The following is a 22648-nucleotide window of genomic DNA, read 5'->3' as shown; positions in this document are numbered from 1 at the left end:
AGAGGCCCCAGGAACATCGGAAGAATGAAGGAACAAAGGACTAGAGGCACGAGGAGTGAATTCACACTCACTAGCACTAGTACTACCCATTTTTATGAAGAACAACAACACAATAGACTAACAAATCAGTAATGAAGTACTATATCTCGAATGAGTAACTATATCAGTCAAACTTTGGCAATCAGAATGGCATGCAGCTAATAAGAGAGGTGGAACAATATTACCGGAACTCTTCGCTACCGGAAGATACGACCTTGAAAGAAAATTAGAAGTCATACAATCGGGATATGGAGATGAAGCTCGAACCCCGCAAAAATTAAATTTTTAGAAACCTTAGGTCTAAGAATGATGCAGAACTTCAAAATTGAGCAATCGCTACAATATATCCTCTGAACTCGACGAATGAGATGAGAACCAAAAAGAAGAAGCTCAAAATTCTATCAAAAAACTTAAATGACTCCGAAATCAGGAATACATGCAAACACAAAATTTCATCAAAACCGCTTGAGGGTACAATCGATCGGAAGGGAATGCTGAGATCTCTCAAAATCCGGGCTCTGATACCATGATAATATTGAGAAATCACGAAGAATTGACGAACATGTGACTAGGGTTACACACGAGCTAAGAGAGAGAGAGAGAGAGAGAGAGAGAGAGAGAGAGAGAGAGAGAGAGCTTCAGCAGAGAAAACTTAATTTTTTTCTATTAGAATGAATGTTCTAGACCTTTACAATATTCAGTATATCAATCTATATATGAGCTCTTAGCTACTTGGGCTATTAGCTAGTATATTAAGAATCAAAAGAATAGAGGGCCTGACCCAGTTACAAATAAATACACAACTGGTCCAACTTCAGGTAACCCCAACTCCAATAGCTCTAATGCTTTTCTAGTACAAAAAAAAAAGAGTAAGATTTGTGGCAAAACTAACTTCATTCTTTTTTGATTTTTCATTCGGTGTCCGTATATTTATTCTACCAAAATCTTTTTATTGCTAAGGCTCAAACCCGAAATCTCTAATTAAAAATAAAAGTATAGTATACATCCTACCACGACCTAGTGGTAGACAAAATGAGCTTACGCACCTTCTTTCTTCCATTAAGTCAATTCAATTATGTTCATACTCAATTAGTCAATTCGACTTTCTTGTTCACGACAGAATATAATTCATCTTTTGAAAAAATATCCGAACGTTCCATCCAAAAGATTATTAAATATAAAAGTAAATAAGAAAGAGAAATGGCTGAATATTCTAGAATATATACAGGCTAAGAGTATTCAAAAAACAAATAAAGTTTAGTTCTGGTTTTCCAATAATTGTCTGGTATTTGAATCCGATTAATCTGGATTTGAGCCACACAAGTTCAATTAAAGAGGGATTATATTCGTTTCACCACAATTGTGGGTGATAAACTCTAATTTGTTGATCTCCTGACATCATGAAAAGAAAGTTATGCTTGATTGCTATTTTGTTTTTTAAATGAAGGCTCTATTCTTACAAAATAAATTTGGTATTTTACTTTTTTGTTGAGGTTAGGCTCATGAATTTAGAAATAATATTTTGCTAGTATATGAAAGCTAAATAGTTTAGATTTTCTAATATAAATAAAGTAAAAAAAATGGAGGGGGGTTTTGGGGTTTTTTTTTTTTTTTTTGGGGGGGGGCGGGGGGGCAGTGTCCAAATAGATTATTAGTAGTTCATTTTCTAGGATTGCAACTTATAGAAAGTTGTGGCTCCGATTGTTTTCCACTTCTTTTTGTTGTCCTTTGAAGACTTTAATAAAACAATGCACGTGAAACAAAACATATGATCAAATAAAATAAAATTCCTCATTATTTAATATAAGTATTTTATTTGGTTCATTGGATGAAAAATGAAATATATGAGCTATAACACAGAACTTAAAACTGGATAAATTTGAATAAATTTTTATTTCTAATTGTAACATTGACTTTCTTAAACGACTTCGGGAGAAGAGTTTTGAGAGAAGGCATCTCTTATCATTTGGTTGTTTTACTTTTATCCAAGGATTAGAACATTGGGTAAAATAAAACCAAGATTATGATTTATGATATGAGATGATTCCAAAATTGTTTTTCCAAAATAAAAAATTTCAATGAAAAACACCATAAATAATCCCAAAGTTTATCCCACGAATTGTTTTTTTACTCCCGATACCAAACGACCCTGAGAACAATAAAACAAGCACACACCCAGAAACAAAAATCATGAAGTACAAGTCTAATGTGAATATATTGTGGTATTGGGCCTAAATATTTTGGATCCAAAATTGGGAAAGGGGCACAATTTATGATGTAGATCACTAATCAAGTCCATGGGCCTTCTTGATTTCCCAATAACCCATACATGGGTGAAGTACACGAATAACCCTCAAAGTTGATGATCTTGAATAATTGTCTCCCCCGTAGCAAAACTTCAAATTTAACAAGTGTTGGACCCTCGCTTGCCTTACCGGCAGCACTTTTAACTTTTGACTGGGTTCTGCTATGGGCAAATGGGGGTCAAAAGTTAAGATCACCCTAAAATGTATCATATTTCGGCCCGTTTTTATATGTGCCCCGTATTTAATACATGTTTCTACTTTCATAGTGAGGGGTTAATCTCTCGAGAATACTTATTCACGCTTGGTATTATTACCAAATTCATTAACTTATTGTGCTTATGCAATAAATAAAGAAAATTTAACTTTTATATACTGACAATATAAAATTATTTTTATATTATTTGGTTACTAAAAGATAACTGCAGGAAATTACTCGTAATAAGTGAAACTAATAATCTGAAAATAAAATATACAATCTGCTATAACGGGTTAAAATTACACTGATAATGTAAAGGTTCTTTCAAGGACTCTATGATCTTTAAGGGCATTTAGGACCTCCTCTCTTAGTTTTCCAGTTATTATAGCAAGGGCAAAATTGCTTGTTCCCATAAGTCCCAGGAGGAACACAAAAGCATTTTGCACAACATTTTTGGCAGAAGAACATACATGGCTTCTTGTATTGTGTCTTTGAGCATCTATATGTGCACCTTGGTAGACATTCTGCAAAATGTAGCCAAAAAAAAAATTACTTAAGTTCATATGGTATAACATGACACTTTGATTAAGAAGAATTACAAATTCCACTCATCTATTTAGGGATAGTTTAGTTAAGTATCGCAGGCAGAAAATTTTTTAAGGGTGTTCAAATTTGAAACAAGTGCAAAAAAATTCCATAAAAGGTATTCGGTATATGTTATATACATTTAAAACCTAATATTTTACCTATATACGCAGTGTAATATTTCGACGAAGGGTATTAATTGACCACCCTTTAAGACATGTAGCTTCGCCCTCAGTAGCCAAATTATACAATATGTAAAATAAGAACTCATTTAATACCTTGTGGATGGAGACTACCTGGAGTAGTACCATTCTGCAAGGGAAAAACCAAATTTATAAGTAAGAATTAGCAACTTCAAACAACAACCACCAAAAAAAAAAAAAAAAAAATGAGAATTATTTCAGATTGCTCATAATATGACTCACCATTGGAAAAGTGTTAGGAGGTTGAGGCTGAGGTGCTGGAGATTCTGTTATTTTTGCCTGGTAACAAAAACCAATGCCAAATATCAAATTAAAAAAAGAAAATTTGTAAAAGAAAATTAAATGTTAAAACTTTGAGATGAGGGAAGTGATGTTGTTAGAAAGGTTGATCTAGAGCAAGTTTTGCGGATTGAATTGAATCTATTGTTTTCGACTTAAATAATGTAGACATATATTTTAAAAAAAATTACAACGTATAGTATTTACAGACTCTAAATTTTGAATTCGTCTCGGATTGTGGGTGGGGAAGCTGATGAGTATTTAAATGATAACTTACATGAGTTCCAACGAGAAGAAGCATTATTATTAGAAGAGGGAGTAGCATCAAGCAAGGCATCTTCTCCATTTTGTTCTTTGTTGATAAGAATTTATGTATTAACTGAGGCAGTGATGACCAAAAGAGAAACAAGAAGAAAAAAAAAGATGTTGTTTGATGGTTTATGTTGTTTGGGAAGGTCAGCTGATGAATTTATAGGTAAAGTTTCTTACTTACTTACTTAACCAAAGGTTTCGAGTTCCAATTCTGTAAATGAAGTCTCCTTGATAAGAAGCTCAAAACCCCTCGACCCTATTAGTGGGCTTTCTATGGTGGTTAATCCATTTCAATCGAGCCGAGGGATTCCGGATGCTAGATGATTTAAGTAAAAATATTTTTTGAAGATAATTTTTTGAGTATAATATTATATTGGATAAAATTCAATGGTTGACGCAAAATTAACTTTACATATGGAGGTATGGTGGTTTACTAAATCAATCACCTATAAAGTGCGTGATTTCAAATAAATCTTCATTATAAGTATTAATTGGGAACCTAATTAGTTAATAATGATAACTAACCGTCTATCACATGCTACACTACTTGTATAAAAGATCTTGACACTATCAATCGTACGTATGTATTTTAAATCTATTAAAAATAACAAACGTTCACATAAAACAAAGCAAAGCGGTTGGTGGTCAATTTACATAGGGAAAACAGCCAAGCTTTCATGTGATTAAAATCCAGAATGAAAATGAAAGCAGAAGAACCTTCACATGTCCCCAATAAGATATAGAGGTCTGCAAATGTGTTGAAGGCCTAACAGATACAAACTACTAAAAACTATGCAATATTCTAAAGAAAACAAACTCTATCTTCAAAATAACTACTTCTAAGAAAAAGGAGATTCATCTCTCACCACAAATATACACTAAGATTTTGTCTAGACAGGTGGCAGGAAGATTGAAAGTGTGTAGAAAGAGCCTTCAGACTTTTTGTGAACCATCTTTTTAGGTAATGTTTAGCCAAGTTGCACGCACCTCGATTATTCACTAAGTATTTAATGTTAAATTTATCGGGTATCTACTATAAAGCAAGCTTGAGTACATCTCGAATATTCTATCGGGTACTTACTATCGAGTCTATTGGAAACTTGATATTGGGTCATCTTGCACGTACTTCAAATATTTTATCGAGTAACTGTTACCTCCTACCCGCATGGATATTTGGATGGTATCGGGGTAACTCTGCCCGACAAGACTTATACTAATAGGAGAAAGAGGCCTAGCATTTTTTGTCTATGCTGAAATTGAATCTTGATTTTCATAATTTGCACTCACTTATCGATAGCTAGATCACACCCTTGAGTTCAAACTTCTCGTGAACCATATAAAATACATTTACCATTACGTAGGATAACATTTCTGGTTGTTTGCTATCTTCTGTTCTTAACTTTTGCCTTGGAAGTTAGTGAATTTAGGAATGTGTGGACCATAAAGATTTTGGGGTTTAGCAGATTCTAGTATGTTGGTTCCCTAAAGTAGTCTCGTGACTAATCATGTTACCAACATTTTTACCCTTTTAGCTTGCTGTCAATCAATAGTGCCAAAATCATGGTATATATCGTAATAGGACTAAGATTTGATTTCATATTTTAGCATCTATATATAATAAAAGGAGAGTCAAAAACACAATATCAAGACATATGTCATAACCACAAAAAATCATATTAGGACAAAATGAACTACCTTTCTTTATTTCATTACTATTATATAAGAGAGGATAAGCAGGCACGGTCAACATGTCTGCTTCATCTAAAGGTATTTAAGTCATTTACCATACAATTGGAAAATATGATTGATCAATAAAAAATCGTACTGTAGCCGCTTCAGAAATATTTTTATATTTGGGACTATTTTACCCTTCTGCTTTGGGCTGAGTTACGCCAGTTTTTTTCCTTACCTATCGTCAGGCTTTTGCTTAGTGTCAAAAGCTAATCTACCATCTAAATGCCAAGTGGCACGTCATTAATTGGATGAGCTTTCCAATTTTTTAACTGTGCTTTTTCGTACATTATCTCTGATTCTCAATTAGCAAAAGAAAACCTTGGAAAATGTGCCCTTACACCTTCATCATCAAAGGACCTCATTAGATTAACATTCAAAAGATTAAAAACTAAACTCTAGATAAATACTCACTTCCGTCCACAATAAACGATCAATTTATTTTTTTATTTTGGTCCAAAATAAGTGTCCATTTATATAATCAAGAAAAAATTTATTTTTTTTTACTCTTTTACCCTTATATGCATATCGCTAAAAAGTTTTCTTACTCCTCATATTAATATTTAATTAAGGGTAGTTTAATCATACTAGGTATTTTTGCATAGAATTTAGTATTTTCTTAATGGGCGTACCTAAAATAAACTGGTCATTTATTATGGACCGGAGAGAATACCTCACTATGTAGAGTTATTCCATTGTTGCTCATGGGATTATAAAAAAAGCTTTATTTTAGGTATCGTTTGATCCACACAAAAATTATATCCAAATTATACTACGAGGATTATAACACAAGAATTAAATAATAACAAAATTATTTAATGAATATATTTTTTTTAATAGATGCTTAGTTTCATTGAAATATCAACGTATAATTTAAATTTAGTTAGTTTTATACTAGATAAACTTGAAAAACCTTTTAACTCAAATTTTCACCTTCACTTTTTAAGGCCTCCTTGAAACATGTGGCCATTTGCAGTAACTATATTACTTTCTCTGACCATGTGAGTGTCTGAGCTTCATTTATATTTTTCAGATTAATTAGTAAGCAAATAACTTCCTGCTATGTTCCAATGCTAGGATTTGTATTATAAAAATATTCAAACGACAAAGGAAATCCACAGTAGTTGCTATGGAGTTCTCTACCTGTTTTGAATATGGAAAAACTTAAAATGCTTGTCCTGTTACTCATTTTCCGTCGGTCTCCCATCGTTTGAGGATGAATCGTAAAATTCAATAAATAAATGCACATATCCATTGATTTGCTTAAAAAGAAAATTTATAAGTCCCAAAATGAAGATATAAGAAATTAATTAGCTAAATTACTCTTATATTAATGCTAATTATATGTGTCAAAATCACAAATGGTACTGTTCTAAACGGAGGATAGAATTGCCGGAGAACCTATGCACAATTATTTTAAATAAATATATACAAGTTAAGCAAAAATTTACTCATGCTATTTCATGATGGACTCTCATACAAGAGTTCATTTATAAAAAAAAGCTCAAATGTTTAGCATACTCAGTGCCACAACCAAGATTTAAAGCTTATAAGTTATGAATTTCAATCATTTTAAGTCATTGGAGTTCTAAAATAGTATTTCATACATATCCAATAAATTATCAAAAAAAAATATAAAATTTAAACTAAAACTTTTGAGTTTAATCCATAATGAAATTCTAGCTTTGCTGCCAGACATACTGTTATTGGGCCCGTGCACATCACGGGCTATCCATACTAGTAATATTTTAATATGTGAAGTTCTATATTATGCCAATTCCCCGTTCCTGTAGTAAGGTGTAACAAATTTATCCAAATACCCCCCGTGCATAAACCAAACTACATTACTTAACTGGCCGTGTCTCAATATTAAGACATAGAGGTTCCAAATTCAGTGAGAAATTTTCTTTTATTTCCCAAGGAACATGGACCAATAGCAGGAAACTCGAAAATAAACTTTCGAACATGCAGTAAGAATGTAAAGTTCAGAAAAATGATGAGAAACTGTAGTTAGTCTCGGTTCTAAGGCTGAAGGAGACAAGAGTATAGAGAGAATGAATCAAAGCTTGAAGAGAAATGAACGACTGCAACAGAGGCACCTAATACAATAGAAATTTGCATTGGCAAAACAGAATCAAATACTCAATTCAAATGGCTCGCATAGTAATAATTCTTTTGCAGTACTGAAAATATAAAACGTCAGTTTACATAGATTCTTCTTGATCGGAGCAGCTGGACAAAACTGAATTAAGGTTGCTGTGCTGCCGGTACTGCTGGTTGAGGCTTCTGCTGATAAGCTGCTTGCTCACCAGCAGGAGGTGGTGGAGGTCTGGCAGCTTGATAAGGCGGGGGATACTGCTGATAATGTTGAGGCAGTGGTGGAGGCATATAGCCATAGGGTGGATAGTAAGGCGGGTAAAATTGACCTTGAGGTGGAGGTGCTGGTGGATACGCATAATGCTGCTGTACTTGTGGTTGTTTCTCAGAACCACTCTTGTTTTCAGGACCTGACCCCGTAGCTGAACTAGAAGCCCCCTCCTGAGATGGAACTACAGCACCCATCCTCTGAGGATCCATTGACGGATAATATGCTCTTTCTTGCTGAGGCATTGGCGGAATGTTGAAGTATGGCATCGGTGGGGGTTGTTCCTGTGTGCCTGGGGGTGGAGGAAGCTGATTCTGCTGTTGTGATATGACAGCTCTGGGCAACAATCCACTGTGTGACACAGCAGCCTGCTGTCTTGCTTCATCAGACAGCTCGGTCTCTGGTTTAGGAGCTTGTGGTCTCCCCCAGAGAAGTTTCAGTCTCAAGCCTTTTATCACTAGCCTGTTCGCTAGTTCCTCGGCCGCCTTCTCTGCACCTTCTCTTGTCGTGTAGGTTACAAAAGCACAACCACGCTGCAACACCATTTTAATGGACTCGATTTCTCCATGTGCATAAAAGTGGTCCCTTAGATCCTGCTCGCTGATTCTTGCATCAACACCACCCACATAGAGGGTTCTAATGCTCTCATCATCTGGGGGCTCCAATGAAGGCATTTCACCTGCCTTATTCAGTAGCTTCATAGCCACGGGATCATTAACTCTGCAAGCATTGCAGGTAACATAATGAAAACACTTCTTGAGCCACAACATAAGCCAAAAACATGAATAAGATAGTAATATAGCTCTTTTAAGTTAATGAAGATCATTAGGACAATAAATCTTCAGGAAAGAGAACATTCAACAAGATGTTAATATCTAGTCACGATGTGAACCTAAAGAGACAAGAACAGGTGGATATTTCAAAGACGTAAAATGGTGTGGCATTAGCTGCTTAGAGTATGAGAAGAAATGGATCCTTCCAATCTTGCCTAACTTAATCTAGAAGGCGAACTATGGTGTTAGGGCGACCTTGCTAGTCCCACCTTCTCTGATATACTCGACATGAATGCTACCTAGACTCGTTAAGGGTGCCAGATATGGATGTTTATTGAGGTGTCTGATTTTCCGAAGGTTTCTTATTTAGGAAATAAAGAAACTAAAAGATCATTAGCACTGATTTTGATAAATAAATGAAAAAATCATCAACACTGATGCGAGGATATGACTAATAGGCGAGCAAATTAAGGTTAAAATGTCTCTGATTTTTCACTATGAAATCTTCTCAACTGAGAATGTGAATGGTCATTTACATGGACAGAGATATTTGTTGTGATAACATTAAAAATTAGGAAAAAATGTGGCTTAGTCTCGAGACTATATTGAGGTGCACGTACAAGTTCAGCCATGCATCATCAAATTCAAGGCAACATAGTCCTTAACCACGTGTGTCATCAAGCAACTACTTTCATCTCCATTTGTTCAAAACTAGCAAAGGATTAAAACAAAAGGAAAAGGCCAGCATGGCTGTTGAATCAGCTGCTGTTGCCGAGTGCATTCCACAGGATTTGCCTCTAGAGAAGCTCATTCCTTGGATGACGGATCCATAGGATAGGTATATTCTTTTCTATCTGTAGTTTCCCTGATTAAGCCAATTATCAAAAGTCTTTCCATCCATCTTGTATGTCCCTTTTGTTCCTAGTACAAATAGAACCTTAACTATTACTTATTATTTGATTTTAGATGGTTAGATTACTTGTCTATTAGATACTAGTATTAGAGTACGCGCTATAGTTTTAAATTCATTCTTAAAAAAACAAAAATATGATCGACTAACTTACAAAGACATCTTTTTCTCTCTATCAAAATGCAAATTGTTCTATTGCTTTAATAAATACTACATAGGAATTGTTCCAACATATTAGAAAAGAATAAATTATTATTGCAAAAATAAATTAAATCAACCACTACAGTATGGTTAATCTACAATTCTTTCTTTGTCTAAATACATAATCATGCATCCTAGATTATTATTTTTTTGTTAATAGATTTTTCATTTGGATGCATCCAAATGTTGTTTTCTATGGAAAGCAAGAGTATATGATTGCAGTAGTATTACTTGCAATTGTTTGATTATGAAAGGACTATGTTCATACTTCTTGGAATGAGTTAGAATATGAAATTCAAGTTAAGATCAGAATTAGAATTTATTCTTTTCATCAATTTCCATATATGTAGCGTTTTAAATTTCTTATGTGTCTATAATCAGTTCTCTTTCAAATAACGACTTTTTAAAAGTAAGTCCAATTTAATCCAAAAAAATAATTTAATTGTTTGTTTTTTCTAAAAATATTTTTCTGGCAAAATTTCAGAAAAAATATTTTGCTTTTTTATTTTTATTTTTTATGATTCCTTATATTCTGTTGTATTTATTTTTTACTTCCATAAACATACATAAACAATTTTTCGGCCAATTGTAACCTCATTTTGTTTTTACTATTTTGTTTTCACGTATAAAATGGTATATGCATTAATATTACTTAGTCAGCTAATTTGTACTCCTAAAATTATATCTTTTGAAAAGATTTAGTACTAAGCTCAAAGATATTCTAATAAAAGAAAAGGCAAACGGTCTACAAAAGTTAGAAGAAAAAATACTCCTAAATTGAAAGTTGTGGAAACTTTCCTAGTTTGTATTTAATATTCTTAAATTTAAATGGAGTTGAAAGTGTATGAATTATAGAAAAGGAAAGAATTGAAAATTAAAGTCCTAAATATTAGGAATATAATTAAATAATTATTTTTAAATATTAGAAAAAAGTTAAGTGACTATTCCTCAATAATAGGGAAATAATTAAAAGACTATTTTATCTAGTGTGAACTCTATTTTAAAAGGGTAAAAAGGGCGAACGACATTTCTCTAAGGGCCTTCGTGCTTTAATATAGTATAAATTAACATTGGACGAGGTTTTAGGAAAAAATATTTTGTTTATTTCAGAAAATATTATGCAACACAGTCCTCAACAAAAAGTATGAACAAGCAAAACCTTTATTTTCTTTTCAACAAAAAGTATGAACAAGCAAAACCTTTATTTTCTTTTTAAACTCCATGGTTGGGAAGAGTGCGAGGATTTGAAAAAGCTATTTTATTTTTATTGGGTGTTCACTGGGATGAATATAGTACAGTCAAAAAGGAATAGACCACCCAAGTTACAAGGGAATATACTCTAAACAGCCAATATTTAAAAGGCACATATCAACGGTTGACACCAGGAGATTAAATGTCAATATTATGTCTACTTCTACTACAAAACAGAAAACCTACATGCGGAGTAGACATATCCAGAGTCAAACGAACATTGAAAAAGAAAACGAATAGCATTCAAATTGACAGGATAAAGATTAGGTTGCACATACCCGTAATAACGGTCCTTAATGTTTTGCTGTGACAACTCCCCAGTCTCAGGCATTTCATGCCTATAAGGGCACTCCAAACCTCTTGTACATTGACCACGTATAAAGAAACTACAAACATGTGCCCGATTCCTCTTGTAGTATGGAGTTGTTCTTTGGAGCTTCAAAATAGTGTCATTTGGACGAGCTTTCCCATATGAAGATTCGTAATCTATCCCTGCTCTCGCCTGGTCAGAAAGATTTGTAAGTCGACAGAAAAAATTAGAAAATCCTGAGTGATTAGCATACAACAGTTTTGGCTGAAGCAAATGATGTACTCCTCCCTAGGGGTGAGGAAGGAAGAAAACCCAATAATAACACAACCCCAATAAATCACTTCTGGGCTAAAAGAAAATTTCGGCTCAAAGATTCAGCAAATTCTCAAATAGGCTAATCCACTTTTGCACCCTCAAAGTCACCAGTAAATATTTGTTCACTGATAGTATAGGAACAAGCAGATGTCTTCAGTAGTAAACAGTATATGAAGGGGTGGGGGAGAGAGAGAGAGAGAGAGAGAGAGAGAGAGAGAGAGAGAGAGAGAGAGAGAGAGAGAGGAACAATAATAAAAGACAAAGTGAAGGACAAATGTTTGAACAAAAGTATGATCTTTTTATGCATGTAAACTGTGAATATGCAGGTGGTGCACACATGCATGTTATAACAAAAAATAAGCTTCCGGTTGAAACTTCACATACCCTGCGGTCATGCTCCTCCGCAAAATATTCTCTATTAACGTCACTCTTGGGAATTGCATCATTCGAATTGATACTGAGAGCAGTGTCTCGGACCTGAACTGGCAAACCATACTCAAGATCCAAAAGACAAACTTGACAAACATTCTTCAACTTGCTGCAGGTCTGACAGATCTCAGATTTTTTGTATCTTGCATCTCGACCAGGCCTCCATCTGAACACTGTGAAGGGTCGTGTGCATATCTTGCACTCCTTGTCATAATCTGCTTTTGTCTGTAAGGAAACAATGGCAAGATCAAAATAATCAATACTTAAGCATGGAAAGGAAAAGGTGAATTGACAATAAGGGGGCAGCAGTAACCACGTCATAAAACTAAGATTAATCACTATTACTTGTATGAAGAAGGCCCTTTTGACAATAGAAAGGCTAGTAGAAGCAATAAGGCAGGATACAACTTTAAATTTGGAAAAGTTGTCCTTGGTTAACAACATGTAAACTGAATTTAGAATCTATTATGTTAATAACGTGATCCAAGGAAGTATATAACCTCAATCAATAATCATTATACAAGGACTATAGTGAGGGTCAGCAACCTTTTCCTCTATGAAAATAAGATCACTCGTTCTTCCCCTATGACTTAAGGAAAATAAGTTAACTCGTTGTCTCTATTAAATATGAGCAGCCAGCTTCCTCACACGTTATAATCACTTCAGTGAAAAAATGAGGCATATGAGAATCCCTTGGGCCACTGTGAATAAAAGAACGACGCTATGACCTTTAAAGTTCGATTTGATGTCAAAAGCTACACTTTCTAGTTCCTTATTTGAATAAAGCTGCCCTGCTTATTTTAGTTTTACCCAGTAGAAATGCAAATCCTTCTGTGAGTAACAAATTGTTCCATCATCAATAAAACTGCTGACGGAAACTTAGTTCTCTGCAACCCTGATTCCTGATATATGAAATCCCAAAGACACAGAAATGCACTGCTGGATATTATATCAAGGTAATAATGCTACATTTATCAAAAATTAAGACAGATAACTTCCTCAAGTTAGTACAAAACAGGATGTGTGGTAGGTGCACGTCACGAGTTTGAATCCTTGATTGTGAACCAGGTCTAGTATTTAAGTGGAAAAGGGTAGAGGGCAAGCCCATTATCCATAGAATGTCGAAGTAGACACAACGGATTTCTTGGTTACCACAAAAAATACAAAGAAAAAAGAAGATAACTTCAGCAAGTTATTTTTCAAACATTAGTTTGTGTTTACCAAAGTTAAGCTTTTTCTCTTTAATCTTTTTGCCACCTTGCCCAAGCGATTAGGGAGAACCTGGGAAGACTAGGGGTGTGTTTGGTACGAAGGAAATTATTTTTTATGGAAAATGAGTGGTTTTATCACTTATTTTTCCTCGTTTGGTTGGTGAGGGGATGGGGTGAGTGGGGATGGATGGGGTGAGTGGGTGTGGGATGGATGGGGTGAGTGGGGATGGGGAATAGGGTGGAGAAGGTTGAAAAAGAGTTTTGAAAATCCAATTAGTTCATGAGGAAAATGTTTTCCAAAACATTTAAGTCAACCAAACATGAGAAAATTGAAAAATATTTTACTTCGTACCAAACACACCCTAGGCCTCAAATTATGTCCAGCTTTCATGCCAGTGTCCTCCCTGCTAGCACACTGTTTTATCTCTTCTTTTTTTGGGACGGTATTGTCGGGCCAGCTTGCGCGCACCTCGCCTATTCCACCAGGTACTACCTCCACTAGCACACAGTAGTTACCTGCCTACGAAGGCTTAGGCAGATGTTGTTTTGTCTCAGTTGGTGGTATAAATGTAAAATACCTTCCGATGCATAGGAAGAAAATAACAAAAAGGTGACCTTTTAAAACCAAAATCAACTAGATTTGGATGGAGAAGCTCAATAAATTGGGAGAAATTTAGCACAAAATAAGTTGCTAGATTCCACCTCACTAACAAAAAAAGAGGGATCAATTCCACCGTGATAGAACTTAAACTCAATAAAGGAAAAATTAACGGAAAGAAAAAGTTAAAAATATTACCATTCGTACGTAAGGACTATCTCCAAGACAAGACTCACAAATAATCGGAAAATCAGATCGTTCCCATCCATCTGCTTCTGCATCTCTCAGCAACCTATGCGCCATTTATTACTAAATTTATAAATAAAAAAAGGATTAATTGAAGCTTTTTTATTTCAAACAAATACACTGCAATACATTTATTAATTTGCTAAATAATATATAGCAAATAGAACGGACCTAATTAGATTGATTTATACAGCGGCGGAACTTACGGCGGTGGAAGAAATACAGTGACGGTGGAGGAAATACGGTGGCGGTGGAGGAAATACGGCGGCGGAGCTAAAGGGACGAGCAGGAAAAAACGCACTACTGTGTGAAAAAGAAAAGAGGAGGAAAAATATATTCCCACAAGTTTTATAAATAGCAGAACGACCCCAATTTTGAAGAGATGGACTGATGGAGTACTACAATATAACACTAGGTCGCCTGTGTATTCGGCGACTCTCGCCTATATATCAGGCGACCCCAATTATTTTGGGTTTTTTTCACTTTTAGCCCCGTCAGAAATTATTTATATTTGGTAATCGAAAAAATATATAAAATTTGAATAATATTTGTATATAACATACAGAATACATATACAAAAAATATATTTTTTTCGGCTATTATTTTGAAAGTGACTATACAGTGTTATTTTTCCAATTATTTTCTTAAAAAACCCAAAATCATCCCTCATCTTTGAGCTTAGATTCAAAGTCATCCATATTCTTTCACATAGAGCGTTAACATTCCTAAATGTTAGGTCGCTCGTGCATTCGGCGACTTCAGTGTCGCTTGTCAATTCGGCAACCTAAAAACTTGAAAAGCCCAAAATCATCCCTCGTCTTTGAGCTTAGATTCAAAGACATACCTATTCTTTCACATCAAAGATTAATGGTCCTAATTGTTCATCATATTGGTGCACTTTTAGTCCCTTCTCTAATAACATAATCGTTTTCTCCATATTCCAACAAAAATTAGATAATCTTTTCTACTTTCGATATGGTGAAAATCATTGCTATAAAAAAATGATAGGAATAAGGAAAATTATTGTTAAAGTTACGCAAATAATTTTTTTTTCCTTTGTTATTTGTTGATATCATGCATGAGTAAATTACAATATGATTAATGTTATATGAATAAATTTCATTTTGTTTCTTAGTTGATGTTATCGTCATGATTATATGTTCTTCAAATTTCTAGTATAAGGTATTATTGATTCTTTTATTTATATTTAGTTTGAATAACATATCCATCAACTATTTTTCTATTAAAAGTTAATGTTGATTAGTGAAGAGATTATAAATATACCATTTTAAAACAGAAGGAGGACTATTAGTGCTACATATAAAAGAATATAGATGATTTTAAGTCTAAACCTAACGGCATAGGGTGATTTTGGGCTCGTTCTCTAATTTCTTTTATAGTGAAGGATTCTAAAATGAAGAGCTAGGAGAATTTTCTGTGTATTACTTTCTGTACAAGATAATGTATTTATAAAATATTGAGTTATGTAAAAAAACAGAAAGAATAATCAAATCCTATACAATTGTCTAAATTCTATTTGCTATGAAATAACAAACTAACCAAATTTTATTCCTTCCTATCTCATTTACACATTTCATAATATTGGAATCCAATGTGGTACAACTGTCTATCTAATAATCTGAAGGGTTCTTATTTAATCCATCAGAAACTCGTTCAAGGGCTGAGATCGAACCACGTGTCATATTCAAATGTGTAGATACATCTCTTGACTTAGATAACTCCGAAGAGTTACCTTGTTGTGTCTGAAACCCTATAGATGACTTCGATGTTTTTTCTTCTTAACCTAGCCTCTGTATTTCTTCTCTTGAACAAATTGAATCATGGGGTTTCTTCTCAACACACACACACACCTCCCAAGTTGGAGGGTAATAAAGTTACGCCCAACTTGGTGAGAAGAAATTTGTGTGAAGGTCCTGACATCGATTTGGTAAATAGATCGGCCAGATGGGTCGATGAAGGTACATATGAGAGAGTAATCAACCCTGAAAGGAACTGTTGTTGGACGAAGTGGCCATCTAGTTCCACGTGTTTTGTCCTCTCATGTAAAAAGAGGTTCCGAGCGATGTGAAACGATGCTTTGTTGTCAGAGAGAACTAGTACCAACAAAGATGGTAAAACAGAGATGTCGCTGAGAAGACGGGTGAACCAAGTCAATTCGTAAACTACTTGGCGCATGGAGCGATACTCTGCCTCAGCGAAAGACAAAGACACTGATGTTTGTTTCTTCGATTTCCAGCAATCGGTGAACCTCCAAGAGTGATATAGAAACCACTCATAGATCTCAGAGTCTCCGGGCATGAAGCCCAATCTGCATCACAAAAAACAAGCAGATTGAGTGTAGGATTGGAGTGTAAAATGATCCCCTGACCTGGATCTGAGCGTAAACAATGCAATACACGAAGTGCTGCCGATAAATGTGAAGGTCGAGGACTTTGCATATAATGACTCAACTTCAATACAGCAAAAGAGAGAACGTGTCGAGTGTGGGTAAGATAATTCAGCTTCCCAACAAGGTGTATGTAGACAATAGAATCTTAAAGAAAAGGCCATTCATCTGCATATAACTTGGAGGATGACTCGAGGGGTGAAGAAACACAAGGCAAAGCAGAAACATCAAACTCCTTCAGCAAATCCAAGGTGAATTTTTTTTGACAAATTATTATTCCCTGTGCTTCCCTCAGAATTTTCGTACCTAGGAAATAATGTAAATGTCCTAAATCTTTGACTTTGAATTCAGAATTAAGAAAAACAATTAGTGTTGTGATTTCCTCTTGATTGTTTCCACTATTAATGATGCCTTCCACATAAATTGCGACAAAACAAATTAGATCACCCTGCTTCTTACAAAAATAAAGAATAATTGTTTCGCGAAGATGAATATCCTTTGAAGCTCAAAGCCTCTGCAAGCCGAGCATACCATTGTCGGGAAGCTTGCTTTAAACCATATAAAGATTTTCTGAGCAAACACACATGATTAGGGCTAGGAGAGGATAAACTTGAGGGAAACTTCATAAAAACTTCTTCTTGCAAATCCCCATGTAAGAATACATTGTCCACGTCCAAGTGGTAAATTGGCCAACCTTTCTTGATTGTTACTGATAACAAACAACGTATAGTAGTCATTCTAACCACGGGAGAGAAAGTCTTAGTGTAGTCTATCCCTTCTCTCTGAATATCCCCCCTAACAACCAGTCGTGCTTTAAGTCTCTCAATGCTGCCATCTAAGTTGTGTCTTACCTTGTAAACCCATATACAAGGTAAAGCCTTCTTTTCTTTTGGCAAGGGAGCTGCATCCCAAGTATGGTTTGCTTCCAAAGATTCAAGTTTTGTAGACATGGCCTTTTGCCAACCTGGATGCATAGATGCTTGAGAAAAACTAGTAGGTTCATAAACTTCTGAAATGGATTGTATCGTCTGCTGATTATGTTGAGAAAAGTGCTCCAAAAGAATAGATTTTAGGCTGACTAGGCTGGGCAAAGCAGGTGGAAGTCAACTTTGTTAGGTATATATTATTGTAGATAAAATCTTTCAGATGACTTGGCCACTTAGTAACTCTAGTTGATTTTCTGAGATCTGGTGTAGGGGTATTATTGTGTCTAGAAGTATTAGGTGCAGGAGAACGAGGAGTATGAGGTGATGAAATCCTGACTGGACTAGGAGAACTAGGTATGATAGGATCAGTCATTCCAGAAGTATTAGGTGTAGGAGAATGAGGAATTTGATATGATGAAAACCTGGTTGGACTAGGATAACTAGGTATGATAGGATCAATCAACTCAGGACTTGAAGAAAAGCTGCTAGGTGTAGTATCTGAAAGTGTAGGAATGGGGAAAACACAATTTGAAGGTGAAATGTTTGAGGTAAAGGGAAATTTGTCTTCATAAAAGTGAACCTCCCTAGATACAATAATCTTCTTTGTATATATTTCCAACACTTTATATCCTTTTGTCCTAAAGAATATCCTAAAAACACACAAGCCTTTGCCCTTAGATCAAATTTACTTCTCCCATTTGATAATGTAGACACATAACAGAGACAATCAAAACTCTTGAAAAACTGATAAGAGGCTGAATGGTTCAACAAAATCGAGTAAGGTGTCTGTCCTTTAAGAACTTTAGATGGTAATCTGTTAATCAAATATGTGGCAGATAACAAACATTCTCCCCAAAAGGGAATATGTACTTGTGATTGAAAAAGTAATGCCCTTGCTATTTCCAAAAGATGCATGTATTTTCTCTTAACTATCCCATTTTGTCGAGGTGTTGTAACACAAGATGTTTGATAAAGTATCCCTTGAGAACTAAGAAATGCAGCCTCTTGAGTTTCTTTTCCAAGCTCAAATGCATTGTGAGTTCTTATTTTCTGTATTTTGACCCCAAATTATCTTTCAACCATTGTTAAAAGGTTATTCAAAACTACAAAGGCATTACTCTTGGTACTTAATAGAAAGGTCCATGTACCTCTGTAATCATCTACCACAGTTAAAAAATATTTGAAACCATTATAAGTGGGAATCTTATAAGGATCCCAATTATCAAATACTTTTTTTAATTTGATTTGACTCAAAGGAAAAGGCACTCTAGTTTTCCTAGCCTTAGGACAAACATCACATAAACATTCAAAATTAGGAGGAAATGAAATAAAACCGAGATGCTTCATTGATGAAAAGGGCAAATGTCCCAGTCTAATGTGCCAAATATGTACATCAAAAACTGCACTTGCAGATAAAGGAAAAGATACTGGAACATGATTAAAACTACTATGTTTTGAAACTAAAACTATAATTCCTTTGAACTAGTCCGAATAGCACTAGGTTCCAATAGGTATATGCCTTCTCTTACTTCATCAAAAACTTGAGGCCTCTTCATTAAATGGGCCTGCAACAAACATTGACTATAAGTGAGTGAGATTATATAATGAAACTGCATGCAAAACCTATTAACAGATAGCAGATTGTATATGAAACTAGGTACATGTAGGACATTCTCTAAGACAAAATCAGGAAGGATTGAGATTCTTCCTGTACGAGTGACTATTACTTTGAAAGATTTGGGAAGATTTATATGTAAGGGAACAAGTAGTGAAGTTAAAGATATAAAAGTATTTGAATCAAAACACATGTGTTCTAATGCTCCTGAATCAATGATCCAAGTGCTGGAATTAAAAACAGAAAATAAGAACTAGTGTATTTGATAATAGTACCAGCAACTACATTTGCATTAATTTCTGAAGTAGAACTTCCTGAATCTGCAACCTTAACTTTCTTAATTAACTGAACTAACTGTGAAAAATATTCTTTTGAAAGGTATTGATTCATTGCTTAATTATAACTGTTGTTGGTATCATCTCTTTGTTCCCCGGAAAATACCTCATTGCTCCTGACTTGAAATTGATTACCTTTAGCATTGGTAAATTCAAAATCATTAGGGAAATTTATGATTCTATAGCAATCCCCTACAGATTGCTCTATCTTCTTACATTAGGTGCAAGATATATTAGGGTTAAATCTGATTTTCTTTCCTTTGGAAATTGTGTTCCTTTGAGCTATGTTTCATGTTTTCTGCAAGTTATTTGCTGATCTTTGAGACTGTGAAAAATTCCTTTGTGCTTGCTTTCTAGATTTTTGTGAATAGTTCCCTTGTCCTGCAAAATTGTTCTGATTGGCAACCATGAAGGATCAAGAATCAGTAAGAAATTAGAGGGTTTGCATAAACCTCTCTCTGATTTTCATCCTGGAGAAAAGGAGAATATGCATGGTTGATGTTTGGTAATGGATTCATCATTAAATTGTTTACCCTTGTTTGACTGTAGACATCATTCAATCCCATAAGGAATTGAATGAGCCTTTCATCCTCCAAAGACTTCTCAAATTTCTGTTTACCATCACAAACACAAGTGTATATGCATTTGACGTCACAGTTTAGTGAATCTAGTTCATCCCATAAACGTTTGAGTTTAGTAAAATATCCTGCTATGTCATTCGTAGCTTGCACTAACCCAAATAGCTCTTTGCGCAGGTGATACAATTTGGCACCATTTGACCGCCCAAACTTGTGCTCTAAGCTGATCCAAAGATCTTTGGCGACTTTAAGTAAATGAACATTATCTCCAATATCCTTTGATAGTGAGTTTAATAATCAAGAAGTTACCATATCATTGGCTCTATACATGGCTGGTAGTACTTTGAAGTGGCAGCAGGAGCAGGACATGTTCCATTAATGAACCCCGGTTTATTCTTTGTTGAGAGGGCAGTGAGGATAGATCTTCTCAAACCTTGAAAACCTCTTCCATCAATAGCTAAATTGACTAGAGTCATACCAGGTGCATCTGAAGAATGAAAAAAATAGGGGTGATTTGGATCGAAATTGACACCATTTACAGGAGGAAATTGAACAACAGATGTTTCTGCAGTATCAGGCATGGTGAAATATGAAACTTAAAGACATAAAATTGAAGAAAAAGAGGTTGATTTGTCTAGAATCGATCCATTGCTCTGATACCATGAAAGATTTTAAAATGAAGAGCTATGAGAATTTTTTGTGTATTACTTTCTGTATAAGATAATGTATTTATAAAATATTGAGCTATGTAAAAAAAAATTAAAAATAATTAAATCCTACACAACTGTCTAAATTCTATTTGCTATGAAATAACATACTAACTATATTTTATTCTTTCCTATCTCATTTACACTTTTCATAATATTGGAATCCAATGTGGTACAATTGTCTATCTAATAATCTGGTGGGTTCTTAATTAATCCATCAGAAACTCGTCCAAGGGCTGAGATCGAACCACATGTCAAAGTCAAATGTATAGATACATCTCTTGACTTAGATAACTCCGAAGAGTTACCTTGTTTTGTCTGAAACCCTATAGATGACTTCGATGTCTTTCCTTCTTCACCTAGCCTCTGTATTTCTTCTCTTAAACAAATTGAATCACGGGGTTTCTTATCAACATATAGAGGGTATCTTATATCAATGACATGAGTTAGTTAACAATTGTTCCATTTTATCATCTAGAAAATAGATTTTGTATAGGGTAAAATATATTCCTATTAAATGATCATGTGAGAAAGCGACACGCGGAGCCGAAGACAGAAGGAAGTCAGGACCGAAGGAAACAATATCGTTTGTTATCAGAGAGAATGATATTCATAAAGGCAAAATAAATTCATGTCGGCTGGTAGTATTCAATAAAGAATATTCTATAGCATTAAGTGCATGGTCTGTTACAAAAAATATGGCATTAACTGCCTACCGTTACACATTCTTCAATGGCCCTCATAATTGTTATTTAAGAGGGGATTGATCCTAGGATCTTATTTCCTAGGTGCAGCTATAAATAGTGAGCTCTACCATCATTGTAGAGGAACACGAATTTTATGACAAGCATACATTGTACTATATTCAAAGCTCAATAACATTCTACTTTCTTGCTTAATTACATTGTTCTTACTGCCTCCGGAAGCTCTATTGATAATGTCCAAATTCACTACTAAAAAGTAAATGGACACGGTCGTATGCAATATAATTTACCCAATTATGAGTCGGGATCGAATCCCACAGAGAAAAATATGCAGGCGATTAGGCGTGTAAGAAAATTATCACTTATTATGCTAAGTCAAACACTTAGAAAAGTTTTAAGAAAATATTTAATAACTAATTGTGAAAATGTAAACTAACCTAGAAAGCAAGTAAAATGATCAATGGCTACAAGCATGGATGCATTGGGAATTACACTCAAGTAACGATCCAATGTATTTTACGACTTTACAAATATGAGCGAGTTTATGTTAATTAGCCCCGGTTAATAATTCTATATTAGCTTCTTCCGAAGACTAACAAGACTTCCTAATTGAATTATCCCTAAAATAATTAAGAGATTAAGCACCCGAATATGACTATAAGTAGTTCAATCATATCCCTAGGTAGAATCTATAAAGTGAGAGTTAACGCCTCAAGTTCTTGTTAATTAATCTTTTCCAACCCCAAATTATCTTTTCCAAAATTAATTCAAAGTGAATGGGCGAGTCCTAGGGTTAGTAATCCCTTTGGAAACATTAAAGAACAAGAATAATTAAAGAAACAGTAGCTCACTTCATAATAAATAAAAATCGTTCAATACATAAGCACAACAAGATATTTAATCCACACTTTAAATATGAATATTCCCATAAACAAGATTCAAGTGTTGAAAAAAATGCTACACACTTAAATATTCAATACAAAGCAAGAAAATAAAGAAATGAACATAAACGGGTAAGAAATTCTCAACCAAAAGCTTCAAATCTTCAATATCCAAGTGTGTGTGCAAGAAGCCTAACTCCAAAACTTATATTCTCTGGTTAAGAGACTCAAAAAT

General features: G+C 34.5%; 3 protein-coding genes across 4 annotated transcripts; all 3 read right to left on the bottom strand.

The window, feature by feature from the left end:
- Positions 1 to 2693: 2693 nt before the first annotated feature.
- On the bottom strand, positions 2694 to 4072 carry LOC104087023 (protein GAST1). The gene is made up of 4 exons (XM_009591412.4): positions 3886 to 4072; positions 3552 to 3608; positions 3405 to 3438; positions 2694 to 3065 (listed from the first exon to the last, which is right to left on the bottom strand). The coding sequence occupies exons 1-4, from the start codon at positions 3952 to 3954 to the stop codon at positions 2884 to 2886; spliced, it is 342 nt and encodes a 113-aa protein (XP_009589707.1). The 5' UTR covers positions 3955 to 4072; the 3' UTR covers positions 2694 to 2883.
- Positions 4073 to 7751: 3679 nt separating this feature from the next.
- Positions 7752 to 14630, bottom strand: LOC104087025 (zinc finger CCCH domain-containing protein 49-like). 2 transcript variants are annotated; one of them, XM_018767660.3, is made up of 5 exons: positions 14432 to 14630; positions 14213 to 14323; positions 12161 to 12430; positions 11430 to 11653; positions 7752 to 8736 (listed from the first exon to the last, which is right to left on the bottom strand). In XM_018767660.3, the coding sequence occupies exons 2-5, from the start codon at positions 14315 to 14317 to the stop codon at positions 7899 to 7901; spliced, it is 1437 nt and encodes a 478-aa protein (XP_018623176.1). In that variant the 5' UTR covers positions 14318 to 14323; positions 14432 to 14630; the 3' UTR covers positions 7752 to 7898. The 2 variants fall into 2 exon arrangements, with proteins under 2 accessions (XP_018623176.1, XP_070055564.1); XM_070199463.1 differs by having other exon boundaries at positions 14467 to 14606.
- A 5202-nt stretch (positions 14631 to 19832) lies between these two features.
- On the bottom strand, positions 19833 to 20702 carry LOC138909153 (uncharacterized). The gene is made up of 3 exons (XM_070200336.1): positions 20431 to 20702; positions 19996 to 20344; positions 19833 to 19937 (listed from the first exon to the last, which is right to left on the bottom strand). The coding sequence occupies exons 1-3, from the start codon at positions 20700 to 20702 to the stop codon at positions 19833 to 19835; spliced, it is 726 nt and encodes a 241-aa protein (XP_070056437.1).
- Positions 20703 to 22648: the final 1946 nt, after the last annotated feature.

The sequence above is a fragment of the Nicotiana tomentosiformis genome, chromosome 4 (assembly GCF_000390325.3).
Source record: "Nicotiana tomentosiformis chromosome 4, ASM39032v3, whole genome shotgun sequence".
Classification (NCBI taxonomy): domain Eukaryota; kingdom Viridiplantae; phylum Streptophyta; class Magnoliopsida; order Solanales; family Solanaceae; genus Nicotiana; species Nicotiana tomentosiformis.
This window is presented reverse-complemented; position numbering and strand designations above follow the sequence as displayed.

What these genes read in the sequence shown, in the direction of transcription:
- LOC104087023 (XM_009591412.4), bottom strand. Translation starts at nt 3,954, where the DNA reads ATGGAGAAGATGCCTTGCTTGATGCTACTCCCTCTTCTAATAATAATG. An exon ending in TTCTTCTCGTTGGAACTCAT is followed by an intron (nt 3,609 to 3,885) that starts GTAAGTTATCAT and finishes TTTTGTTACCAG; the next exon opens with GCAAAAATAACAGAATCTCC. An exon ending in CTCCTAACACTTTTCCAATG is followed by an intron (nt 3,439 to 3,551) that starts GTGAGTCATATT and finishes TTTCCCTTGCAG; the next exon opens with AATGGTACTACTCCAGGTAG.
- LOC104087025 (XM_018767660.3), bottom strand. Translation starts at nt 14,317, where the DNA reads ATGGCGCATAGGTTGCTGAGAGATGCAGAAGCAGATGGATGGGAACGA. An exon ending in ATAGTCCTTACGTACGAATG is followed by an intron (nt 12,431 to 14,212) that starts GTAATATTTTTA and finishes GTTTCCTTACAG; the next exon opens with ACAAAAGCAGATTATGACAA. An exon ending in CGGAGGAGCATGACCGCAGG is followed by an intron (nt 11,654 to 12,160) that starts GTATGTGAAGTT and finishes CTTTCTGACCAG; the next exon opens with GCGAGAGCAGGGATAGATTA.
- LOC138909153 (XM_070200336.1), bottom strand. Translation starts at nt 20,702, where the DNA reads ATGCCTGATACTGCAGAAACATCTGTTGTTCAATTTCCTCCTGTAAAT. An exon ending in TGTATAGAGCCAATGATATG is followed by an intron (nt 20,345 to 20,430) that starts GTAACTTCTTGA and finishes TCTTTGGATCAG; the next exon opens with CTTAGAGCACAAGTTTGGGC. An exon ending in AGGATGAAAATCAGAGAGAG is followed by an intron (nt 19,938 to 19,995) that starts GTTTATGCAAAC and finishes GTTGCCAATCAG; the next exon opens with AACAATTTTGCAGGACAAGG.